The sequence below is a fragment of the Saccopteryx leptura genome, chromosome 1 (assembly GCF_036850995.1).
Source record: "Saccopteryx leptura isolate mSacLep1 chromosome 1, mSacLep1_pri_phased_curated, whole genome shotgun sequence".
NCBI lineage: Eukaryota > Metazoa > Chordata > Mammalia > Chiroptera > Emballonuridae > Saccopteryx > Saccopteryx leptura.
This window is the reverse complement of record NC_089503.1, coordinates 251,805,759-251,829,956: the sequence shown is the minus strand read 5'-3', so window position 1 is coordinate 251,829,956 and position 24,198 is coordinate 251,805,759. Positions and strand designations below refer to the sequence as shown.

The window sequence follows — 24,198 nt, the reverse complement described above, 5'->3', positions numbered from 1 at the left end:
AGATCCTTCCAATGGGCTTTCTCAAATGTCTCTTGTCACAGCTGTGTTGCACCATATTTTAAAAAATCTATTTAAAAAAAAACCCTGTTTGATGACAAAATATACATAACATAAAATTTACCATTTTATTCATTTTAAGTATATGCTTCAGAGACATTAAGTACATTTATATTGTTGTGTAAACATCACTACCATCTGTATCCAAAACTTTCTTATCTTCCCAAACTGAAATGCTGTCCCCATTAAACACTCGCTCCCCAACCCTCCTTCCTCCAGTCCCTGGAACCCATTGTTCTTCTTTCTGGCTCTATGAATTTGACTCCTCTAAGGACCTCCTGTAAGTGGAATCACATAGTATTTGTCCTTTTGTGACTGGTTTGCTTGAATCTATTTTTTGAAATAGAGTTTTAGTTACCCAAGAATATATAAATACTTTCTCCTATTTAAAAAGAGAGAGAGCCTGACCAGGCAGTGGCACAGTGGATAGAGCGTCGGATTGGGATGCAGAGGACCCAGGTTCAAGACCCCGAGGTCGCCAGCTTGAGCGCGGGCTCATCTGGATTGAGCAAAAGCCCACCAACTTGAACCCAAGGTCACTGGCTCCAGCAAGGGGTTATTTGGCCTGCTGAAGGCCCATGGTCAAGGCACATATGAGAAAGCAATCAATGAACAACTAAGATGTTGCAACGCGCAATGAAAAACTAATGATTGATGCTTCTCATCTCTCTTCGTTCCTGTCTGTCTGTCCCTGTCTATCCCTCTCTCTGACTCACTCTCTGTCTCTGTAAAAAATAAATAAATAAATAAATAAATAAAAATTTGTAATTAAAAAAAATAAAAAGAGAGAGAGTCTGACCTGTGGTGGCGCAGTGGATGAAGCATCAACCTTGAATTCTGAGGTCACCTGTTCAAACACTGGGTTTGCCTGGTCAAAACCCACAGGAGTTGAACTTCCTGTTCTTCCCCCCTCTTTTGCTTTCTCTTTCTTTTTCTCTCTCTCTCTAAAAATGAATAAATAAATAAAAATTAAAGAGAGAGAGAGAGAAAGAGAAAGAGAACATAGATCATGAAATCTTGTTCCCTTTACCGGCCTCACTCCATCCTGGTCCCTCTAACAACCACTAGAGTGTTGTATTTAGTGATCATTTTTCTGCTTAGTTTCATGCAGATATATGTATATGTACCTATGTGTGTAATGTTCCCCCCCCTCTATCTATCTCTCTCTCTCTCTCTCTCCATCTCATACCATACATGACTAAACACTAAACACAACTTGCTATTTTTACTCACCAGTAGAACCTAAAAGCCTGGTCGGGCTACACTGTCAGGCCTGTGGCAGAGGGGTGTGGAGGCTATGTGGATTGTGAAGTCAGGCTCCATGTGTTCACATCTTTGCACAGCCACAGGCTCACTAACTGTGACTGTGAGCAAATTAACCTCTTTGTGTTACTTTCCCCAACTGGAACTGTTGCAAGGATTTAATGCAAAACACTTAATAAGTTGCTTAACCTCTCTGTGTCACCTTCCCCAACTAGAAAATGGTTATAAAGATTTAATATAAAGCACTTAATACCTTGCCTAATGCTGAGTAAGCTCCCTATAAATATTCACTCTTGTTACAACCTGTAGGGCCACCTTTCTTTCTTAAATTATTTTAAAATTTTTTCCGGCCTGACCTGTGGTGGCGCAGTGGATAAAGCGTCAACCTGGAAACACTGAAGTTGCAGGTTCAAAACCCTGGCTTGCCTGGTCAAGGCACATATGGGAGTTGATGCTTCCTGCTCCTCCCCCTTCTCTCTCTCTCTCTCTCTCTCTCTCTCTCTCTCTCTCCCCCTTCCTCTCTAAAATGAATAAATAAAAAAAATTTTTCCATGTTAAAAATATAATGTGCCTGACCTGGCGGTGGTGCAGCAAATAAAGCATTGGACTGGGATGAGGGGGACCCAGGTTCGAAACCCCGAGGTCACTGGCTTGAGTGGGGTTGCTGCCTTGTGCATGGGATCATAGACATGACCCCATGGCCGCTGGCTTGAGCCCAAAGGCCGCTGGCTTGAAACCCATGATCCTTGCCTTGAGCACAAGGTCGCTGGCTTGAGCAAAGGGTCACTTGCTCTGCTGTAGCACACATCCCCATCAAGGCACATATAAGAAAGCAATCAATCAACAAACAACTAAGATGTCGTGATGAAGAATTGGTGTTTCTCATCTCTATCCCTTCCTGTCTGTCCCTATCTGTCCCTCTCTCTGACTCTGTCTCTGCCCCCCCAAAAAGGTAACGTGTTTCAAATAACACTTACAAACTGAACCCACCTGTGTAACTACAGTATGGTTTCTATTCCCCTGGAGGCCACCCTATGGCCCTGCCTGTCACTACCTCCTGCAAAGGAAACCAGTGTTACAAGTTTTGTTACCATTCATACAAAAGTGTCTGGCGTTTTTCATTTGGCAAAATGCTTCTTCTTTTTTTTTTTTTTTTTTTTTTTTACAGAGACAGACAGGAACGGAGAGATGAGAAGCATCAATCATTAGTTTTTCGTTGCGCATTGCTATACCTTAGTTGTTCATTGCTTGCTTTCTCATATGTGCCTTGACCGCGGGCCTTCAGCAGATCGAGTAACCCCTTGTTCGAGCCAGCGACCTTGGGTCCAAGCTGGTGAGCTTTTGCTCAAACCAGATGAGCCCGCGCCCAAGCCGGCAACCTTGAGGTCTCGAACCTGGATCTTCCTCATCCCAGTCCGATGCTCTATCCACTGCGCTACTGCCTGGTCAGGCGGCAAAATGCTTCTTAAATTTTTTCTTCGTTGTCACTGTCGTCTCCTTCTCCTCCTTCTTCTCTTCTAGGTGAGAAGAGGTGAGATAGACAAATTCACGTATGCACCCCGACCAGGATCCACTCGGCAACCCCATCTAGGCCAATGTTCTCCCGACCTGGGGCCATACTCACAACCGAGCTACTTTTTAGCGCCTGAGGTAGAGGTTCCAAGGAGCCATCCTCAGCTCTGGGGATGGGGGGGAGGGATGCCAATCAAGCCATGGCTGTGGGAGGGGAAGAGAGAAAGAGAGACAGACAGAGAAGGGAGGAGGAGTGGAGAAACGGATGGTCGCTTCTCCCCTGTGCCTTGACCAGGAATTGAACCCTGGACATCCACATGCCAGGCTGACGCTCTACCACTGAGCCAACTGGCCAAGGCCATAATACTTAAAAAATATTTTTATTTATGTTTTTGCACTTACCAATAGTTCATTCCTATTTATTGTTAAGGAGTATTCTATGGTATGGATGGACCACAATTTGCTGAACCACTCACCCACTGATGAACATTTGGGTTTCTTTCAATTTTGGGGCATTATGGATAAAGCTGCTATGAACATTTGTCTACATGTCTTTGTAATTTTTTTCTTTTCTTTTTTTAAATCACTTTAAAAAAAAAATCATTTTCGAGCCCTGGCCGGTTGGCTCAGTGGTAGAGCGTCGGCCTGGTGTGCAGGAGCCCCGGGTTCGATTCCCGGCCAGGGCATATAGGAGAAGCGCCCATCTGCTTCTCCACCCCTCCCCCTCTCCTTCCTCTCTGTCTTTCTCTTCCCCTCCCACAGCCAGGGCTCCATTGGAGCAAAGTTGGCCTGGGGGGCTGAGGATGGCTCTGCCACCTCTGATTCAGGCGCTAGAGTGGCTCTGGTTTCAACAGAGCATCACCCCCTGGTGGGCATCCCGGATAGATCCCGGTCGGGCACATGCGGGAGTCTGACTACCTCCCCTTTCCAACTTCAGAAAAATACAAAAAAAAAAAAAAAATTAAAAATAAAAAATTAAAAAAATCATTTTCTTGGGTAAATATCTAGGAGTACAATGAGTGGGTCATATGGTGGGTACTCATTTAATTTTATAAAAAACTGCCAGCCTGACCAGGTGGAGATAGAAACATTGATTAGTTTCTGTATGTGCCCTGACTGGGGATTGAACCTGCAACCTTTGCCCATCCAGTCGATGATCTAACCAACCGAGATATTTGGCCATGGCCAGACCTTATTTTAAAGTGGTTGTGTGGTTGTGCTTATTTTACATTCCCACCAGCATTGGAGGAGAGTCCTATTTGTTCACCAACACTTGCTACTGTCTATCATTTTAGTTTTAGCTATTCTGGTAAGTTCGTAGTGGTGTTTCATTGTTTTAACTTGCATTTCCCTGATGACTTCATTATTTTCATCTGCTGCATGGTATTCCTTCCTAGGACCCTACCATGGTGTTGTATGCAGTCTTCTGTTGGTGAACATGTATGTCTCCCCATATTTTTACAATAACTATCAAAGCCACAGATAACACCCTTTGCTTGGCATGGACTCCCTATGCACACATGCCTGCAGTGGAAGAAAGGATGAACACAGGATGAACACAATTTGGATTTAATCTTTCTGCCAGAGGACAATCTGACGTACAGCATCTGCTCACCCAACTTGATGTTATCAAACTCAAGTTTTTATCATTCTGATAGGTTAAAAATGCATCGTTTTGTCTATTCACTAACACATAATCAGCGAGCGCTCAATATCTATTTGACAAATGAATGGGTGGATGAATGAATGAATGAATGATTACTGTTCCTTGTGCAAGAAACACAGCAAGCCTGACCTGTGGTGGCGCAGTGGATAAAGCCTCGACCTGGAAATGCTGAGGTCGCCGGTTCGAAACCCTGGGCTTGCCTGGTCAAGGCACATATGGGAGTTGATGCTTCCAGCTCCTCCCCCCTGTCTCTCTCCTTCTCCTCTCTTAAAAAAAAAAAAAAAAAAAAACAACAACAAAAAAACACAGCAAGAGGGTCTCACAGGAGTCCTTATGGGAAACAAAGGTTGAGGCTCCACCTAGTCCCGAGCCGACCCCGCCTCGGGTCCCGCCTCTCCCGCGCAGGGCTCCCATTGGACAGCGCAAGCAGAGCGGACCAGGAAGGCGGGGCAAAGCCGGACCCGGGGCGGGGCGCTGCAACCCGCCGAGCCTCCCGCCCGCCTGGGCTGGGGTCGCGGTGGCTCAGACTCCTGTCTCCGCCCGCCGTGGCCATGGAGGACGAGAGGAAGGATGGAGCCTACGGTAGGAACAGCCTCTTATCCGCAGCCGCCTTTGCTGAGTTGGGGAGGGGGATTGGAGGAGGGGGACGTCTGAGATCTTCAAAACCCGTACTGTAGCTAAGATCCCCTCCTGTTTCCTTGGCCTGCATTCCTCTCTGTGCCGAGCCCCCTACCCCTTTCCCTTCCAGGTCGCCCTGCATCCCTTGCTGGAAGCCCTTGCTCTCCCTCCTGCTGATGGGCCGGGACGCACGGCGCATGCTCCTCCTGGGGAGGTCCCGTTATCTGGGCGGCTCAGATGCCTGACGGGGGAGGGGAGGAGCAGCGACCCGGATTCCGAAAAGGGACAGGGTTTCAACCTTCCCAAATGCCCCTCTCTTCCAGTCCCCTTTGTGCACTTCTTCCTCCTGCCCACATCTCCCTGGAAGTTGCCGTCCCGGACTTTTGGCCTAATGGGGAAACTGAGGCAAGATTGGGCAGACCAAATGCAAGGGTGGAAGCCTATCCGGTCTCTACCGCCGCCTAGGAAGGGCGGAAACCAGGCGCCTCCGGTGAGGGGGCAAGTAGAAAGCCGGAAGCAATTGGCAAACTTTCCCCATTCAGTGCTAAGGTTTGGGGGTGCCCCCTGTATTTTGCAAGATTGAAGTGACTGGAAAAAAAAAAAAAGATTGAAGTGACTGGAAACCCCGCCCGCGAACCTCTGAGGGCGACCTGCGTCTCTGGGGTCCCCAATCACTCCCTACTGTGCTTCTCTTTCCCAGGTTCCCACGGCGGGGACTAAGAGGAAACGGTCCTCACTTTCATTAACTCCTTTCTCTTCTTCATTTTGGGTCCCCAGGGGTAAACTGGTCACACGCCCCAGGAGGCACAGCCTTGTGGCAAAGCGGCCCTGCCACACACCTCGTTGTGACAGGGACAGGAACTTCCTGGAAACTGTGACACTGAATGGCTTTGGGGAAGGGGCCAGAAACCACTAAAAAGTAAAGAAAACAAACCTACTAGATCTGTGCCTTCTTTCCTCCCTGCCCTTCCCCAAGGAGGCTGCAGAGAGACATTTAGGGGAGCTTGGAACCTTTCAGCACAGCCCACTCAAGAGGGATACCTGGGGATTTGGCCACAACCCAGGCACTCCCCTCTCTGCTTGAATTTACCAGTCTCTTAAGGGGCTCTCTTGTTTTTTGTTTTGGTTCAAGCCCCAGACCCTGCAGCTGCCCATATTGTGCATCTCTTGGGTGTGGCCAGCTATCTCTGATCTGCAAATTTTAGCCTGGGATCCAGACCTGACCCTGACTGCCTGTGGGCAACTCTTGAAAACTCTTTGGGCTCCATGAGGCCAAGCTGGGGTAGGGATGTGGGGACATAGTGCACAATGATGTGATTCACCCAGTCTTGAATTTGGTCAAAGGGAGTCAGCCATGGATGGGCCTGAGTAAACCCTCCCAGGCCCTGCCAGGCTCACAGCCAAGACGGGACAACTGTGCCCAGTAGACCTTATGTTGGGTGCTGGAAGCACATTGAGCATCTTATAGGCGGGGTCTAGACACTGTGACACAACAGTGAACAAAGCAGAAACCTTGACCACAGGGAGTGGACAAGGGAATAAACATGTAATTCTAGGTTGTTGTAAATGCTGTGAAGGAAAGAACAGGATACTGTGTATGTAGGAAAAATCATCTGGGATTATTTTAGGTGACCAAGGACTGGAGGTTGAGCCAATGGCTGTGGGAAAATTTGGAAGACGTGTTTTAGGCAGAGGGAACAGTAAACAAACCACAAAATTGGTTAATTATTTCTATGAGGCTCAGAAGAGCCCAAGATGGAGGCTTCAGCTGGATTTCGCAGCCAAGCACTCACCTCCTGCAGTAGGATGGGGGGCATTTGCCTTGACTCCTTTAGTGGGAGAAGGTCTCAGCTTGTAAAAAGTCTGTTCTTATCAGAACCAAAACGCTGGGACCTTTGGCTTCTACGTGAAGACCCTACCAGACAATCCGGACATTTCCTGTGGGAACAGTGTGCAGGAGTGGCTCACATGTCCTCCCTTTATACCCCAGAGCTTTCTGTGAATTTAGGGGGTGATTTCAGACAGAGACACAGGCTCTAACATGAGCGGTGTGGCTGTGAGCAAGTTGGTAACCTCTCTGAAACTCAATCCTCATCTGTAGGGCTGGCATGGTAGGAGCAATTTGCCCAGTTCCTGGCAGGTTCTGTGCTCAGGAAGCCTGTTGAGCTGGTGATACTGGGGACATGGATTTTCCATGAGCGAATAGAGAAGCAGCCCTCTCTGTCAGGTCATAGTCTTGGGCTGACCTGAGCAGGGAGGAAGCTCCCTTCTCAGCAGACATCACATCTAGAGGAAGGCAGTGGCTCCAAGAAAAACCTGGAAATGGCTCCCCGCCCCAATGGATGTGATCAATGGGCATTGCCATCCTTCCCAGCGTACCCTTAACATGAACAGCACGGAGTAAGATTCTAGAACTTAAAACAATGGACTCTGATGGGGGATGGGTTGGAAAAAAGGAATGGTGCTTGTTTATTTTATTTTTATTTTTTTAAAGACATATTATTTATTCATTTTAGAGAGGAGAGAGGGAGAAAAGAGGGGAAAAGCAGGAAGCATCAACTCCCATATGTTCCTTGACTAGGCACACCCAGGGTTTCGAACTACTGACCTCAGCATTCCAGGTTGAGGCTTTATCCACTGCAACACCACAGGTCAGGCCAGATTGGTGTTTGTTTAAAAAACAGATCAGGCCCTGGCCAGTTGGCTCAGTGGTAGAGCATTGGCCAGGGTATGGATGTCCCAGGATCGATTCCTGGTCAGGGCACATAGGAGAAGCAATCATCTACTTCTCCATCTCACCCACTCTTGCTTCTCTCTCTGTCTCTCCCTTCCTCCCTCCCTCTCTATCTCTTTTCCCCTCCTGCAGCCATGGTTCAATTGGAGCAAGTTGGCCTTGCTGGCTCTGGTGCTGAGAATGGCTCTGTGGCCTTGACTGAGGTGTTAAGAGTAGCTCAGTTGCTGAGCAGTGGAGCAACACTCCAGATGGGCAGAACATCGCCAGGTGGATCCTGGTGTGGGGTGCTAGCGGGAGTCTGTCTCTGCCTCCCCCCCACATAATACAAATAATAATAAATAAATAAATAACAGATTTAAAAAAAAAATTATGGCCCAATTCCCAAAGGGTTCAACACAGCCAGCAGTGGGGTCTTGGCACCTGAATTTGGGGGGAGAAATAAAATAAAACCAAAACATTGTTGGTAGAGGGTATTTACTTTTTTTTTTTTTTTTTTTTTTTTTTACAGAGACAGAGAGTCAGAGAGAGGGATAGACAGGGACAGACAGACAGGAACAAAGAGATGAGAAGCATCAATCATTAGTTTTTTATTTGGTGTTGCGACACCTTAGTTGTTCATTGATTGCTTTCTCATATGTGCCTTGGCCGTGGGGCTACAGCAGACTGAGTAACTCCTTGCTTGAGCCAGCGACCTTGGGTCCAAGCTGGTGAGCTTTGCTCAAACCAGATGAGCCCGTGCTCAGGCTGGCGACCTCGGGGTCTCAAACCTGGGTTCTCTGCATCCCAGTCTGACGCTCTATCCACTGCGCCACCGCCTGGTCAGGCGGTATTTACTTTTTATTTGCAACTTTTTCCCCCATTGATTTGAGAGAGAGAGGAAGGGGGGCAGAGAGAGAAGGGGGGTGGTGAAGAGAGAGAGTGAGAGAGAGAAAAGCATCACCTCAGTTATTCCCTTTAGCTGTGTACTGATTGGTTGCTTCTCCTATGTGCCCTGATTGGGGATCAAACTTGTGATGTTGGTATAACCAGACGACACTCTTATCTATGGAGCTACCCAGCCAGGGTAATTGCAGCTTTTAAAGAAAAGAGATAATATATAATATATTCACATGCTTCAAACTACAAAGCATGGGTGGGGAGGAGTGTGCAAAGAGGGATAAATATAAGGTGACAGGAAAAAATTATTGTTAATAGTTTTGGTATAATTAAAAATATATACAGTGTGTCCGTAAAGTCATGGTGCACTTTTGACCGGTCACAGGAAAGCAACAAAAGATGATAGAAATGTGAAATCTGCACCAAATAAAATGAAAACCCTCCCAGTTTCTGTAGGATGATGTGGCAGCATGTGCGCATGCGCAGATGATGACGTAACACCATGTATACAGCGGAGCAGCCCACGGCCATGCCAGTTGAGATGTGGACGGTACAAAGGAAAGTTCAGTGTGTTCTGTGGCTCGCTAAATTTGAATCCGTGACCAAAGTGCAACGTGAATATTGGCGCGTTTATAACGAAGCGCCACCACATAGGAATAACATTACTCAGTGGGATAAGCAGTTGAAGAAAACTGGCAGTTTGGTGGAGAAACCCCGTTTTGGTAGGCCATCAGTCAGTGACGAGTCTATAGAGGCTATATGGCAGGGGTCCCCAAACTTTTTACACAAGGGGCCAGTTCACTGTCCCTCAGACCGTTGGAGGGCCGGACTATAAAAAAACTATGAACAAATCCCTATGCACACTGCACATATCTTATTTTAAAGTAAAAAAACAAAACAGGAACAAATACAATATTTAAAATAAAGAACAAGTAAATTTAAATCAACAAACTGACCAGTATTTCAATGGGAACTATGCTCCTCTCACTGACCACCAATGAAAGAGGTGCCCCTTCCAGAAGTGCAGTGGGGGCCAGATAAATGGCCTCAGGGGGCCGCATGTGGCCCGCGGGCCGTAGTTTGGGGACCCCTGCTATATGGGATAGCTACCTAAGAAGCCCTAAAAAATCTGTGCGTGAGCCCACATCGAACTGCACTGAATAGGTATGAAACTGGGAGAGTTTTCCTTTTATTTGGTGCAGATTTCACATTTCTATTGTCTTTGTTGCTTTCCTGTGACTGGTCAAAAGTGCACCGTGACTTTATGGACACACTGTATAAAAGATTCAAAAGACATTATAGCTTTACCATGAAAAGTCTCCTTGTTTTCTCTCTCACCCCACACTCCTTGGAGTACAGCATTATTGCAACATCTTGTGTTGTCTTCCAAATGGAGTCGAGGCCTTAGACCTTCCCATGCAAATATATACATATGCTTCATTTTGTGGCTGTTTTCTTTTTCATTGACAAAAATGTCAGCAAATCCCTAGAGTGCTAGCTAGCTTCATGAGGCAGGAATGCATGTCTCTTTGGTTTGAAGGTGTACTGACAGTGCCTGGCACTTAGTAGATGCTCAACAAATATTGTTGAATGAGAGGTGTTTTTTTTCTCACATGTTGCTTATTGTTTTTTCTTAATATATGTTGGAGATGATCTCTCATGTTCAGTGCCTGGAAAGCTTCCTCAATCATTTTTGACAGTTGGATCAAGTATGCATTTTTGGGTAGACCATCTTATATTTAATCAATGGAGGGGAATATGTTAAACTTTTTATTGAAGCAGAAAAATTCATACATAAAAGGGTTCTGATCCTAAATTTATGAGGCTCTAGGAGTTTTCACATGCATGTTACAAGCACCCAGTTCAGGAAAAAAAAATATTATCCGCATCCCAGAAACCCCTCATGCCCAAGAGGATCTATCAGTATTATTACTTGTGATTAAAAAAATAACACAAGGCCCTGGCCGGTTGGCTCAGTGGTAGAGCGTCGGCCTGGCATGCAGGAGTCCCGGGTTCGATTCCTGGCCAGGGCACACAAGAGAGGCGCCCATCTGCTTCCTCTCTGTCTCTCTCTTCCCCTCCCGCAGCCGAGGCTCCATTGGAGCAAAGTTGGCCCGGATGCTGAGGATGGCTCTGTGGCCTCTGCCTCAGGCACTAGAATGGCTCTGGTCACAACAGAGCAACACCCCAGATGGGCAGAGCATCGCCCCCTGGTGGGCATGCCGTGTGGATCCTGGTCAGGCGCATGCGGGAGTCTGTCTGACTGCCTCCTCGTTTCCAACTTCAGAAAAATACAAAAAAACCCACAAAAAAAAACCCCACAAAATTTATTATCTTAACTGTTTTTAAGTATACATATATAAAGAATGTACAACAAAGGTGATACGTGAGCCACAGAGCTTAAAATCTTCACTATCTGGCCCTCAACAGAAAAAAAATCGCAGTACCCTGGTAAAACCTTCCCATCAGCCCAGAAAGTTCTTTCTATGTCTTTACCCCATCAATCCTCAAAGGGATGGTTATTTTTAAGTATGCTTTTAAAATTCTTGTATAAACAAAATTAATGTATTCTCTGTGGGGACTGAAAATTAAAAATAAGCCCTCAACTGTACAGACGATTTTAGCCTTCCACCTGAAAGAACCCTTCATAAACTCTCAGTCAACTTGCTGTCCTCATCCCAAAGGTAATGTAGCCTAGAAGTCTCCAGAACTTAGTCTACTAACTTCTTTGTGTGTGTGTGTGGCATTTGTGTCTTTTTATAACTGTTCAGGCTGGTTTAATGAAAAATCCTACTGTTCCCAGTGTAGGATACTATGTTGCCTTGTGAAAGATGAAGTAGGTTTAACCTTTCTGATGGGGAACAATGTCCAATTATGTTAGTATGTGAAACAAAACTTAAGGACAATTCTGCTTATGTATGTGAACTCTAGACAGTGTCCAAAAGGAAGAAAGGGAAATCAGTGAGAGGAAAATGCCCCCAGAGAGAGGAAGTGAGGGATCAGGGCTCAGTGTGAGAGGAAGAGTGATTTCTCAGTCTGAAGTCTTTTTCTGGTGAAAGTTTTTATCTTGATAAGCATACAGGTTACTTAATGTAAACAAGTTCATTCATAACTTCCTTTAGCAAACATTTATTATATAGGCACCATGTGCCAGGTTCTGTTCTAGATGCTGGATACACAGCAGGCACTGCCCTTGTAGAGCTGACATTCTAGAAAGGAAACCAGACAAGAAGTTAGATGAGTCAGAGAAGGGTTCTAGACAAAAATAAAGCAGAGTCCTGGCCAAATAGCTCTGTTGGTTCGTTAGAGCATCATCCTGTGGTGCAGAGGTTGCTGGTTCTACCCTGGTCAGTGCACATACAGGAACATATGGTCCTCTCTAGCTCTCTCTCTTCCTTTATCTAAATTTAATAAAATAAACATTTTAAAATAAAAAAGAGGCCCTGATCGGTTGGCTCAGTGGTAGAGCATCAGCTAGCATGTGGATGTCCTGGGTTCGTTTCCCAGTCAGGGCACACAGGAGAAACGACCATCTGCTTCTCCACCCCTCACTCTTCTCTCTCTCTCTCTCTTTTTGTCTCTCTCTTACCGTCTCACAGCCATGGTTCGATTGGTTTGAGCAAAGTTGGCCCCGGCACTGAGGATGGCTCCATGGCCTCACCTCAGGCTCTAAAATAGCTTGGTTGCCAAGTAACGGAACAATGGCCCCAGATGGGGAGAGCATCACCCACTAGAGGGCTTGCCGAGAATCGGGGTTGGGGCCCATGCAGGAGTCAGTCTCTCTGCCTTCCAGCCTCTCACTTAATTTAAAAAAAAAATTATAAAAAGAAAAAAGAAAAATAAAGGCGGAAAGAAGGATGGGAGTGTTCCATAGGACCTGAAATCCAATTTAAAAATTTCATTTGTCGGCCTGGCGTGCGGAGGACCCGGGTTCGATTCCCAGCCAGGGCACATAGGAGAAGCGCCCATTTGCTTCTCCACCCCCCCCTCCTTCCTCTCTGTCTCTCTCTTCCCCTCCCGCAGCCAAGGCTCCATTGGAGCAAAGATGGCCCGGGCGCTGGGGATGGCTCCTTGGCCTCTGCCCCAGGCGCTAGAGTGGCTCTGGTTGGGGCAGAGCGACGCCCCAGAGGGGCAGAGCATCGCCCCCTGGTGGGCAGAGCGTCGCCCCTGGTGGGCGTGCCGGGTGGATCCCAGTTGGGCACATGCGGGAGTCTGTCTGACTGTCTCTCCCTGTTTCCAGCTTCAGAAAAATACAAAAATAATAATAATAATAATAATAATAAATAAAAAATAAATAAAAATTTCATTTATTTTATTTTATTTTATTTTGTTTTTATTTTTATTTTTATTTTTTTTACAGGGGCAGAGAGAGAGTCAGATAGGGGGATAGATAGGGACAGACAGACAGGAACGGAGAGAGATGAGTAGCATCAATCATCAGTTTTTTGTTGCGACACCGTAGTTGTTCATTGATTGCTTTCTCATATGTGCCATGACCGTGGGCCTTCAGCAGACTGAGTAACCCCTTGCTTGAGCCAGTGACCTTGGGTCCATGCTAGTGAGCTTTTTGCTCAAGCCAGATGAGCCCGTGCTCAATTTGGCAACCCTGGGGTCTCGAACCTGGGTCCTTCCGCATCCCTGTCCGATGCTCTATCCACTGTGCCACCGCCCAGTCAGGCCTATTTTTTTAGATTTTATGTATTCATTTTTAGAGAGAGAGGAGAGAGAGAGAAGAGGGAGAGGAGCAGGAAACATCAACTTCCATATGTGCCTTGACCAGGCAAGCCCAGGGTTTCTAACCAGTGACCTCAGAGTTCCAGGTTGACGCTTTATTCACTGCGCCACCACAGGTCAGGCTAAAATTTTAAACAGAAGGATCAGAGAAGGCCATTCTGACGTGACCAGAGGAGTAAGGGAAGGAGCAGAATAGTATGTTTCAGTCAGAGGTTACTGCCTATGCAAAAGCCCTGGGATGGGATTGTGTCTCATGTGTTAAGGAGCAGTAAAGAGGCCTGTGTGGCTGGAGTACAGGAATCAAGGGGTAGAGTGTGAGGAAATGAGGTGGTAAGACAGGGATTGAAGCAGAGCATACAAAGCCTTGTGGACCATGGGGAGGATTTGGGATTTTGTTCTGAGAGAAATGGGAGCCACTGAGGGTTCCCAGCAGAAGAGGAGCCTGACTTGACTCAGGTATTTATAGACACCCCCTGGCTTCTATAGAGTGCAGTGGCAGAAACCAGAAGACTGAAGCAGAAGTGATATTACTAGTTGAACACATAAATCACCCAGGACCAAGGTACAAATTAATACATTTACCAAAAAAAAAAAAAGCTAATTAATAAAAATTTATTTATTAAAAAAAAAAAACCCAAAAAAGCTAACCACAGAGTTCTCTCAGCCAGGTTCCAGAACCCTGCACTTGCTCTGTTCCAGGCCCTGTTCCATTTTTCCTAGTTTTGTACCATCTTTACCTTTTGTATTACTGAACTTTTTGTATCTATACCTTTCATATATGTACCTGAGCCTCAGTTTCTCTATCCATTAAATGGGGTTAACAACAGTATCAGCTCCCTCTGTCTCCAGGGCTCAGGGAACTGATGCAGGTATAGCACTTAGCCCAGAGCTCGGTCCATTGCAAATGCTCAGTTAATAAGAGTTATTCATCAAGCACAGAGTTCAGGAGCATAGTGTCAGGAGCAGAGTTCATGTCCCAGCTCCTGCTGGCTGTGTGATTTCAGGCAAGTAATTAAACATTTCTGTGCCTCAGTTTCGATAGTGTATTATTTGCCCTCAGAGCCTAGTGAGGAGGACATGAGTTTCTAGAAGTAAATACCTGGCACACAGTAGGTACTCTATTTTTTGTTCTTAGAATTGTGACCAGTAGTATCGCTTCCAGCTTTGTCACCCATATGCCGTCCTCAAGCACAGATTTCCGGGAAAGCAGGGGTGAGCCAGACTGGCTACACGAGTGAGGCCGTAGGCGGCTGTAGGCCTTGGGGACTTGGCTGGTATCTGGAAGCCGTGGGGTGGGGTGGCACTTGAGGTCCTGGCACCCTCATCGTAACCAGGCAGCCTGTGTTGGTTCTTTTATTTCTTATGCCCACTGTACGGGGTGAGCTGGCTATTATGCTCAGCAAAGCCAGGACCCAAGGGCTATTTCTGTACCCTGCCCCCACCCTGAGCCTGGCCTAACAGCCCAGCTTTCCCATGCCTTCTCCCCTACCATTATCACATTTTTATATTTATTTATTTATATTTTATTTATTTATTTATTTATTTATTTACAGAGACAGAGAGAGTCAGAGAGAGGGATAGATAGGGACAGACAGACAGGAACGGAGAGAGATGAGAAGCATCAATCATCAGTTTTTCGTTGCGACACCTTAGTTGTTCATTGATTGCTTTCTCATATGTGCCTTGACCGGAGGCCTTCAGCAGACTGAGTAACCCCTTGCTTGAACCAGAGACCTTGGGTCCAAGCTGGTGAGCTTTGCTCAAACCAGATGAGCCCGTGCTCAAGCTGGCGACCTTGGGGTCTTGAACCTGGGTCCTCCACATCCCAGTTCAACGCTCTGTCCACTGCGCCACTGCCTGGTCAGGCCATTATCGCATTTTTAATTCTTTGCTTCCAGTATCTGCCAAAGAAAAGGCCTGGGTTGAAGCCAGAGAGGCCTTGGTTTGTTTTACTGCTCTGTCACTTATCAGCTATGCAGTCTAAGTCAGTGGCCTCAGTTTGTCCCCTCTGTCAAGTGGAACCATGCTCTTGGTGTTTGTTGAAGTCTTGTGCTAAGTGCTTTTTTTTTTTTTTTTTTTTTTTTTTGAGAGAGAGAGAGAGGAACAGAAAGAGAGAGATAAGAAGCATCAATTCATAGTTGAGTCACTTTGGTTGTTCATTGACTCCTCATACATGCCTTGACCAGGGGGCTCAAGCTGAGCCAGTGACCCCCTGCTCAAGCCAGCAGCTTTGGGCTTCCACCCAGTGACTATAAGATCATGTTAATGATCTTGTGCTCAAGCAAGTGACCCTGTGCTTAAGCCAGTGACCTCAGGGTTTCCAACCTGGGACCTCAGTGTCCCAGGTTGACACTTTATCCACTGCGCCACCACTGGTTAGGCAGTACTAAGTGCTTTTTGAGCATTAAGTCCTGGCAACACCTACAAAGCAAATGCAAGTATTACTCCTATTCTCCAGACAGGAAAACAGCAGCCTGGAGAGGAAAAGGACTTGTTAATTTCCTGAGCAGTATTGCAGGGGAATAAATGACATGTCTTACCACTTCCAGTTGTAACAAGGAGAGCACATGAAACATGTTGGCACAGACTCGGGCTCAGCGTATTGGTTCACGGCCTAGAGACTAGGAGGTGGTAAATTCTGTAGAAGTTAAGAAAAATAAAAATTTTCAGCTTTGCAGGCCACATACAGTCTCTGTCAGTGCTACTGAAGCCTGCCATTGTAGCAGGAAAGCGTCCAGACAGTATGAAAATAAGCTTGGCTCTGTGCCAGGAAAGCCTGATTAATGACCACTGACATTTCAATTTTGCATAATTTTCACATGACAAAAGAGTCTTCCTCTTCTGATGTTTTTCAGCCATTTAAAAATGTAAAGACCGCCTGACTAGGCAGTGGCACAGTGGATAGAGCTTCAGACTGAGAAACAGAGGACCTAGGTTCGAAACCCTGAGGTTGCTGGCTTGAGCAAGGGCTCACCAGCTTGTGTGCGGGGTCCTTGGCTTGAGCATGGGATCACAGACATGACCCCATGGCCTCTGGCTTGAGCCCAAGGTAGCTGGCTTGAGCAAGGGATCACTCACTCTGCTGTAGCCCTCCAGTCAAGGCACATATGAAAAGCAATCAACTTTCTCATATGTGCCTAGAACAACTAAGGAGACTAAGGAGATGCAACGAAGAATTGATGCTTCTCTCTCTCCTTTCCTGCCTGTCCCTCTCTCTTTCTCTCTGTCTCTGTCACAAAATAAATAAATAAAAATATAAAGACCATATGTAGCTCTAGGTTATATGAAAACAAGCGGTAGGTATATTTGCCCCACTGGTGAGAGGTTGTCAACCCCTGACCCAAATGGTAAAGACACTGTGATAGGCAGAATAATGGTCCTCCCAAAGGTGTCCTGTCCACATCCTAATTCCTGGAACCTATTACTGTGTTACCTTACATGGCAAAATGGAATTTATAGAAGGGATTAAATTAAGGATTTTGAGATGGGGAAATTATCCTGAATTATCCAGGTGTGCCAAGGACAACCAATGTTCCTTGCAAAGGGAAGAGGGAGGCTGGGAAGAGTGAGAGGATACTGTGACAAAAGAAGCAGATGTGGGATTGATGGTAGTGCTGGCTGGAGGATGGAGGAAGAGGCCACAAGCTAAGGAAAGGGGATGGCTTCTAAAAGCTGGAGCAGGCTGCCTGACCTGTGGTGGCACAGTGGACAAAGCATTGACCTGGAACACTGAGGTCACTGGTTCGAAACCCTGGGCTTGCCTGGTCAAGGCTCATATGAGAGTTGATGCTTCCTGCTCCTCCCCACTTCTCTCTCTCTCTCTCTCTAAAATGAATAAATAAAATCTTTTAAAAGCTGGAGCAGGCAGGGAAAGAGAATCTATAGAAGGAATGTAGCCCTGCCACATCTTGATTTTATCCCAGTGAAATGCCCTTTGGACGTCTGACCTCTAGGTTTAAAAGATAATTAAATTGTGGGGTTTTAAAAAGGATTTTATTTATTAATTTTAGACAGAGGAGAGAAAAGTGGGATAGGAGTGGTAAGCATCAACTAGTAGTATTTGCTTCTTGTATGTGCTTTGACTGGGCAAGCGTGGGGTTTTGAACCGGCGACCTAAGCGTTCCAAGTTGACACTTTATCCACTGCACCACCACAGGTCAGGCACAAATTAATTTTTTAAAAATACACACCTAGAAAACTCTGAGTTTCATTTTCATTTTCAGTCTTGGCTATATGTATGACCCTTGAGCAACATGAGGGTTAGGGGTGCCGACACCCCACACAGTGGAAAATCTGCGTGTAACTTTTGACTTCCCCAAAACTTAACTACTGATAGCCTACTGTTGACCAGTAGCCTTACCAATAACAAGCATCAATTAATACATATTTTGTATGTTGTATGTACTGTATACTGTATTCTTACAATAAAGTAAACTAGAGAAAAGAAAACATAATTAAGAAAATTGTAAGAAAGTTTAATTACAGAACTGTACATATTTATTGAAAAATGTCCATATATCAGTGAACCTATGCCCTTCAAACCCAATTGTTTAGGGGTCAACTACAGTGTGTCCATAAAGTCATGGTGCTCTTTTGACCGGTCACAGGAAAGCAACAAAGATGATAGAAATGTGAAATCTGCACCAAATAGAAGGAAAACTCTCCCAGTTTCATACCTATTCAGTGCAGTTCAATGTGGGCTCATGCACAGATTTTTTAGGCCTCCTTAGGTAGCTATCACATATAGCCTCTACAGACTCGTCACTGATGGCCTACCAGAACGGGGTTTCTCCACCAAACTGCCGGTTTCCTTCAACTGCTAATCCCACTGAGTAATGTTATTCCTATGTGGTGGTGCTTCATTTTAAATGCACCAATATTCACGTTGCACTTTGGTCACGGATTCGAATTTAGTGAGCCACAGAACACACTGAACTTTCCTCTGTACCGTCCACATCTCGACTGGCGTGGCCGTGGGCTGCTCTGCTGTATACATGGTGTTACATCATCATTTGCGCATGGGCACATGCTGCCACATCATCCTACAGAAACTGGGAGGGTTTTCCTTTTATTTGGTGCAGATTTCACATTTCTATCGTCTTTTGTTGCTTTCCTGTGACTGGTCAAAAGTGCACCATGACTTTATGGACACACTGTACATATATATACATGGATTACATATTGTGGTTATTCATTCAACAGACACTTCTTGAGTGTCAAGTGCTATGCTGGGCACTGGACACTTCTCCACAAACAAAGCAAACATCAATCCCTGCCCTTCAGCGTGAGGGCAGACAGCAAACAATCAATGCATAAATATATGACAAACTAAGGTGATTTAATGGGGGGAAAAGGGTGCTCTTTTATTTTATTGATTGACTTTAGAGAGAAGAAAGGGAGAAAGAGAAAGAAACATCCATTTGTTGTCCCACTTATTCATGTATTCATTGGTTGATTCTTGTTATGTATCCTGAGCAGGGATTGAACTCTTGGCATATTGGGAGGACCTCTAACCAACTGAGCCAACCAGCAGGGGCAAGGGTGCTGTTTTAGATAGGATGGTTAGAGAAAGCCCCTTTGAGAAGGTGCTGTTTGAGCAGAGGCCTTAGGAAGGTGGCACCACATGGATATCTCGGGGAAGAGCTTGCTAGGTGGAGGGGACAAGTGCAAAAATCCTGAGTGGAGATCATGCCTGGTAAATTTTCAGTGTAATCAGGGGGCCAGTAAGGTTGGAATGGAATGAGCCAAAGGGAGAGAGGGAGGAGGTGAGAGAGTGAGTGGACAGGGCCTTGTGGACTAGAGTGAAGAGTTGGGCTTCTCTGAACAAGCTGGGAGCCAGGGGGGGCTTGGGACAGGGGAAGGGATATGCCCTGATGTTTATCGGTTCTTCTGGCAGAAGTTGGGGGAGCATAGTAGGGGATAAGAGGAGGGAGCTGGGAGACCCGGATATGAGATACCTGTGTTGATCATGTGAGGCACTGGGAGACGGGTATCTCAGAGGCATGCAGCTCAGGGTGAGGCCCGCCCTAGGGACTGACATTTGGGAATCCTCAGGATGGACTTGGTTGAAGTCCTGAGTCTACAGGAATGACCCCAAGAGACCTAGTATATCTGGGAAGGGAAGAAGCTGTGGCCTTGGCACCACTCAGACTGTGGGATGGGACTAGCTGGCTTTGTAGCTGGCAGGGACCTCAGGAACCACAGATTTCTTTAGGAAGCCTAGTCACCCAAGGGCACGGCTTGGAGCCTTGGGTCTTGCCTGTTTGCTGGTTTGTGGGCCAGGGGTCATGTAGGGCCTCCACTTCACTGGGGAGAAGTGTCCTTTCTCTAGGAATGAGCTGAGTTAGTAATCAGAGTGGGATGGGAGTAGGAGCAGGGGACTCTGAGGCAGCAGCTGTAATTATTGAGCATACTGTCTAATCCCATACTAACTGTGTGCTCCACACTGAATATGTAGGCTTGTTGATTATACCCCCATGCCAAATATATAAAGTATACAACTAGCCTCAATGGCTGTTGGGAGATACAGTGAGATTGAGGAAGGACACAGTTTACTTGGGGGTAGATGGTTTGTATCGGAGATATAGCCAGCTGACTTTGCACCATTTGCTGATTGTATATCCCAAAAATTGCTGCACAACTTTATGCTGACTATAAACCTCCCACCAGCTGTATACCTCTACCCCTACTGTATACCCCACACTGATCAAACACCCCTGTGGCAATTGTCTACCCCCTGTCAGCTGTATGACTCCACATCAACTATATAATGCCATTCCTACTATGCCCCATGCAGTAGCCCCATACCAACTGTATACCACATTGCTTGAATACCCCTGCACTGACAATACAGGACATCCATTCCACTGTAAACCCCATGCCAACTATATACTTCCTGGCATCTCATGCCTGGTCTTTGATCAATTTTGGTTTTATACCTTAGTCCCATTTCACAGTTGAGGAAACTGAGGATCAGGGAAAGCAAGGTGCTGGCTTAAGTGTCCCTCTGGCTCAGTGGGGCAGAAAGAACATTTGAATCTAGGATCACTCAGTAAGATGTTGGCTCCACAAGACACGCAAGATTGGGAGTCTGATTTGCCACTGTAACTGGAGTCCAGCCCACGGCCTGTTCCCAGTAGGGGTTCAATAAATACTTGTTCTACAAAGTAGTGGCTTCTGAATACACAACTGTGAGAGAGTACAGTGGTAATGAGCTGAAGCTTGTAGCTTTGGGGGCCAGAAAGGAACCAGCTGGGGGCAGTGCCAGGGAGGAATGTGGCATGCGGACTGCCAGTCTCAATTCGCTAGTTTTTAAGAAACCAGTCATGTGGATTTTTATGTGGTTGCTCAGTGTTTAACAGTTGGCATTTACTTTTTCAAAAACTGCAGTCCAAAATAAAATACATCCACTGATTTGAGAATTTTCAGCTCAAATATTCTACAACTGGATGTTTGGGATCATCCATCTGCCGGTCTTGAGGCGCCCATCTAGAAATTGACCTCCTTGTGCCTCAGTTTCCATACCTAGAGAATGGGGCGATAATGGGCGCCCTTTCAAGATTGAGAGTGTGCTAAACCATGTGGCCTGGGGGCAACGGAGGGGGCGGGGTCCACCGGCCAGGGTGAAGCCACAGGGTTCTCCGAGGCTGGGCAGGGGGCGGGGAGGGCTAAATCTGGCGGGAGTGAGTGGCAGGAACAGCTGCTGCCCCGCCCGGCATCTCCTCCCTTCCTCCCTTCGTCAGTCCTCTGGCAGAGGCTCGGCTAGTGCCGGTCAGACCGGTTTCGGCCGCCCCGCCCGTCTCCTTGCTGGGAGGAGCCGCTGCCAGTGTGTCCTATGGCCCCTCCCTCGGGACGCCCACGCCGCCAGACCCCAAGGCCGAGGGGGTGCAGCGGCAGGCGAGCTGCTGCCGGGGCTGGACACCTCAGGGATGGGGGGCGAGCGGCAGCATTACTACGGCAAGCACGGTAGGCAGCCCCCCTCCTGCACCCAGGCCTGGCCGCTGGGACGGGGCAGAGGGAATGCCGATCTCTGCCTGTAACCCCACCCCGCCACCATCACTTGCCAGCACCCCTCACACCAGTCTGCCCCCGGGGAGCGTCTCAGAAGTCCCTCCAAACGCTCTACCCCGAAGGACCTGTCCCTGAAGCCCTCTCCCCAGTACTCCTGTGGGGTTCTTACTCTCTCACCTAGCTTCCTGGTGGCCCCCATTTCTGCCCTCTCCCCAGTGGATAGCCTCTAGCTGATAAATCCAATTAGCATCTCCTCCTCCAGCCCTGGCCTGCCCTTTTAGGGGCTTGGGTGTGTCCTCTCCTGGAGGTTGGGTGAGACAGAAAATCTGCCAGGTCTCTGAAATTTACTCCTGGGGCCAAGGAGACCCCTCTGGGAGAGAGTAGACTCCAAGTCTCATCTTGGTTCACCCAGCTCTCTCTTACTGATTTACAGGAACTCCGCAGAAGTATGATCCCACCTTCAAAGGACCCATTTACAACAGGTAAGGGCTCTGGGTTCTTGTGAGGAGGGGTGCCTCTGCTAATACTGACTCTTCACGCTCCCCCATCTGTTCTCCAACAAACGTGATAAATATTTGCAACTTAACAATAAAAGGACTAATTTCCTTAATATGCAGCGTTCTTACAAATGAATCTTTTTTAAAAACTCAGACAAAAGGCTGGAACAAGAAATACTAAAGACAATGAAGTTATGGAAAGATGCTCAAACTCATTGGAAAGTAAAGGAACGTAATTCAAACAATAACCAAATAGAATTGACTATTACAGATTAGCAAAGATTAAGTAGATTGAAACATATTCTGCTCTGAAAATAATTGTTGCAGTTTTTTTAGAGGGAATTTGGAAATATGAAAAAAAAATTTTTTATCTTTATTGATTTTAGAGAGGAAGGGAGAGAGAGAAACACTGATTTGTTTAATTTGTTGATGCATTCATTGGTTATTTCTCTCTTTTTTTTTTTACAGAGACAGAGAGTCAGAGAGAGGGATAGACAGGGACAGACACACAGGAACGGAGCGATGAGAAGCATCAATCATTAGTTTTTCATTGCGCATTGCAACACCTTAATTGTTCATTGATTGCTTTCTCATACGTGTCTTGACCGCAGGCCTTCAGTAGACCGAGTAACCCCTTGCTTGAGCCAGTGACCTTGGGCTCAAGCTGGTGAGCTTTTGCTCAAACCAGATGAGCCCGCGCTCAAGCCGGCAACCTTGGGGTCTCGAACCTGGGTCTTCCGCATCCCAGTTCGACGCTCTATCCACTGCGCCACTGCCCAGTCAGGCCACTTATTTCTTTATTGTATATATTCCCATTTTGTGTGTGTGTGTGTAGTATTTAAAGATTTTATTTATTGATTTTAGAGAGAACTGCCCTGCCCAGTTGGCTCAGTGATGGAGCGTCAGCCCAGGGTGTTAGCATCCTGGGTTCGATTCTAAGCCAGGGCAAACAGGAAAAATGCCCATCTGCTTCTCTACTCTTCCCCCCTCTCCTTTCTCTCTGTCTCTCTCTTCCCTTCCCGTAGCCAAGGCTCCAAGGAGCAAAGTTGGCCCGGGCACTGAGGATGGCTCCATGACCTCCTCCTCAGGCACTAGAATGGCTCTGGTTGTAACAGAGCAATGCCCCAAAGGGGCAGAGCATCGCCCCCTAGTGGGCTTGCCGGATGAATCCCGGTCTGGCGCATATGGGAGTCTGTCTCTCTGCCTCCCCACTTCACTTCAGAAAAATACCAAAAAAAAAAAAAAAAAAAAAAAGAAAAGAAAAAAAGAAGAGAGAAGAGAACCTGAACAGGCAGTGGTGCAGTAGATAGTATCTTGGCCTGGGTTACTGAGGACCCAGGTTTGAAATCCTGAGGTTGCCAACTTGAGCGTGGGATCTTAGACATGACCCCACACTCACTGGCTTGAAGCCCAAGGTTTCTGGCTTGAGCCACAGTTTGCTGGCTTGAAGCCCAAGGTAGTCACTGGCTTGGCTGGAGCCCCCTGGTTAGGGCACATTTGAGAAAACAATCAGTGAACAACTAAGGTGCTGCAACTATGAGTTGATGCTTCGCATCTCTCTCCCTTCCTGTCTATCTGTCCCTGTCTGTCCTTCTCTCTTTCTCTCTCTCTCTCTCTCTCTCTCTCACTCACTACAAAAAAACGAAAAAGGAAGAGGAGAGAAAGAGTGAAAGAGATGGAGGGATGAGTGAGAAGCAGCAACTTGTAGTAGTTGATTCTTGTGTGTGCCTTAACCGGGTAAGCACAGGGCTTTGAACTGGTGACCTCAGCATTCCAGGTTAACGCTTTATCCACTGTGCCTCCACAGGTCTGGTCCCATTTTGTGGTTTTTAATTTTTACTATGTTTGTGTATTTTTTATCATGTTCATATTTAGTTTTATTTTAAAAAACAATATGTAATGCTGGTAAAGATGTGAGGAAATGGACACTCTCAATCAAAAGAAAGCTTCACATTGTTGCAACCTACTTTGAGGACAGTGTAGCTATAGGTGTTGACATTTAAAATGCACATGGATGCTCTCGTTTCTCTTCAGATCGCATAAATCTTTGGCCTTTTACTAAAAAAAAATAATAATAAATAAATAAATAAATGCACATGGGCCCTGGCCGGTTGGCTGAGTGGTAGAGCGTCGGCCTGGCGTGCAGGAGTCCCGGGTTCGATTCCCGGCCAGGGCACACAGGAGAAGCGCCCATCTGCTTCTCCACCCCTCCCCCTCTCCTTCCTCTCTGT

The 24,198-nt window shown here is 46.6% G+C and overlaps 1 protein-coding gene across 3 annotated transcripts in view; it reads left to right on the top strand.

Annotated features, from left to right (window-relative positions):
* Nucleotides 1–4,951: 4,951 nt before the first annotated feature.
* Nucleotides 4,952–24,198, top strand: part of SLC44A2 (solute carrier family 44 member 2 (CTL2 blood group)) — a 31,041-nt gene continuing 11,794 nt past the window's right edge. Inside the window, exons 1-2 of one of the 3 annotated variants that reach the window (XM_066346391.1) lie at nucleotides 4,952–5,080; nucleotides 21,904–21,952. In XM_066346391.1, the coding sequence (XP_066202488.1) occupies nucleotides 5,050–5,080; nucleotides 21,904–21,952 (80 nt within the window). In that variant the 5' untranslated portion in view covers nucleotides 4,952–5,049. Of the gene's footprint in view, nucleotides 5,081–21,260; nucleotides 21,426–21,903; nucleotides 21,953–24,198 lie in introns of those variants that run through there. The other 2 variants (XM_066346381.1, XM_066346400.1) reach the window with 2 other exon arrangements.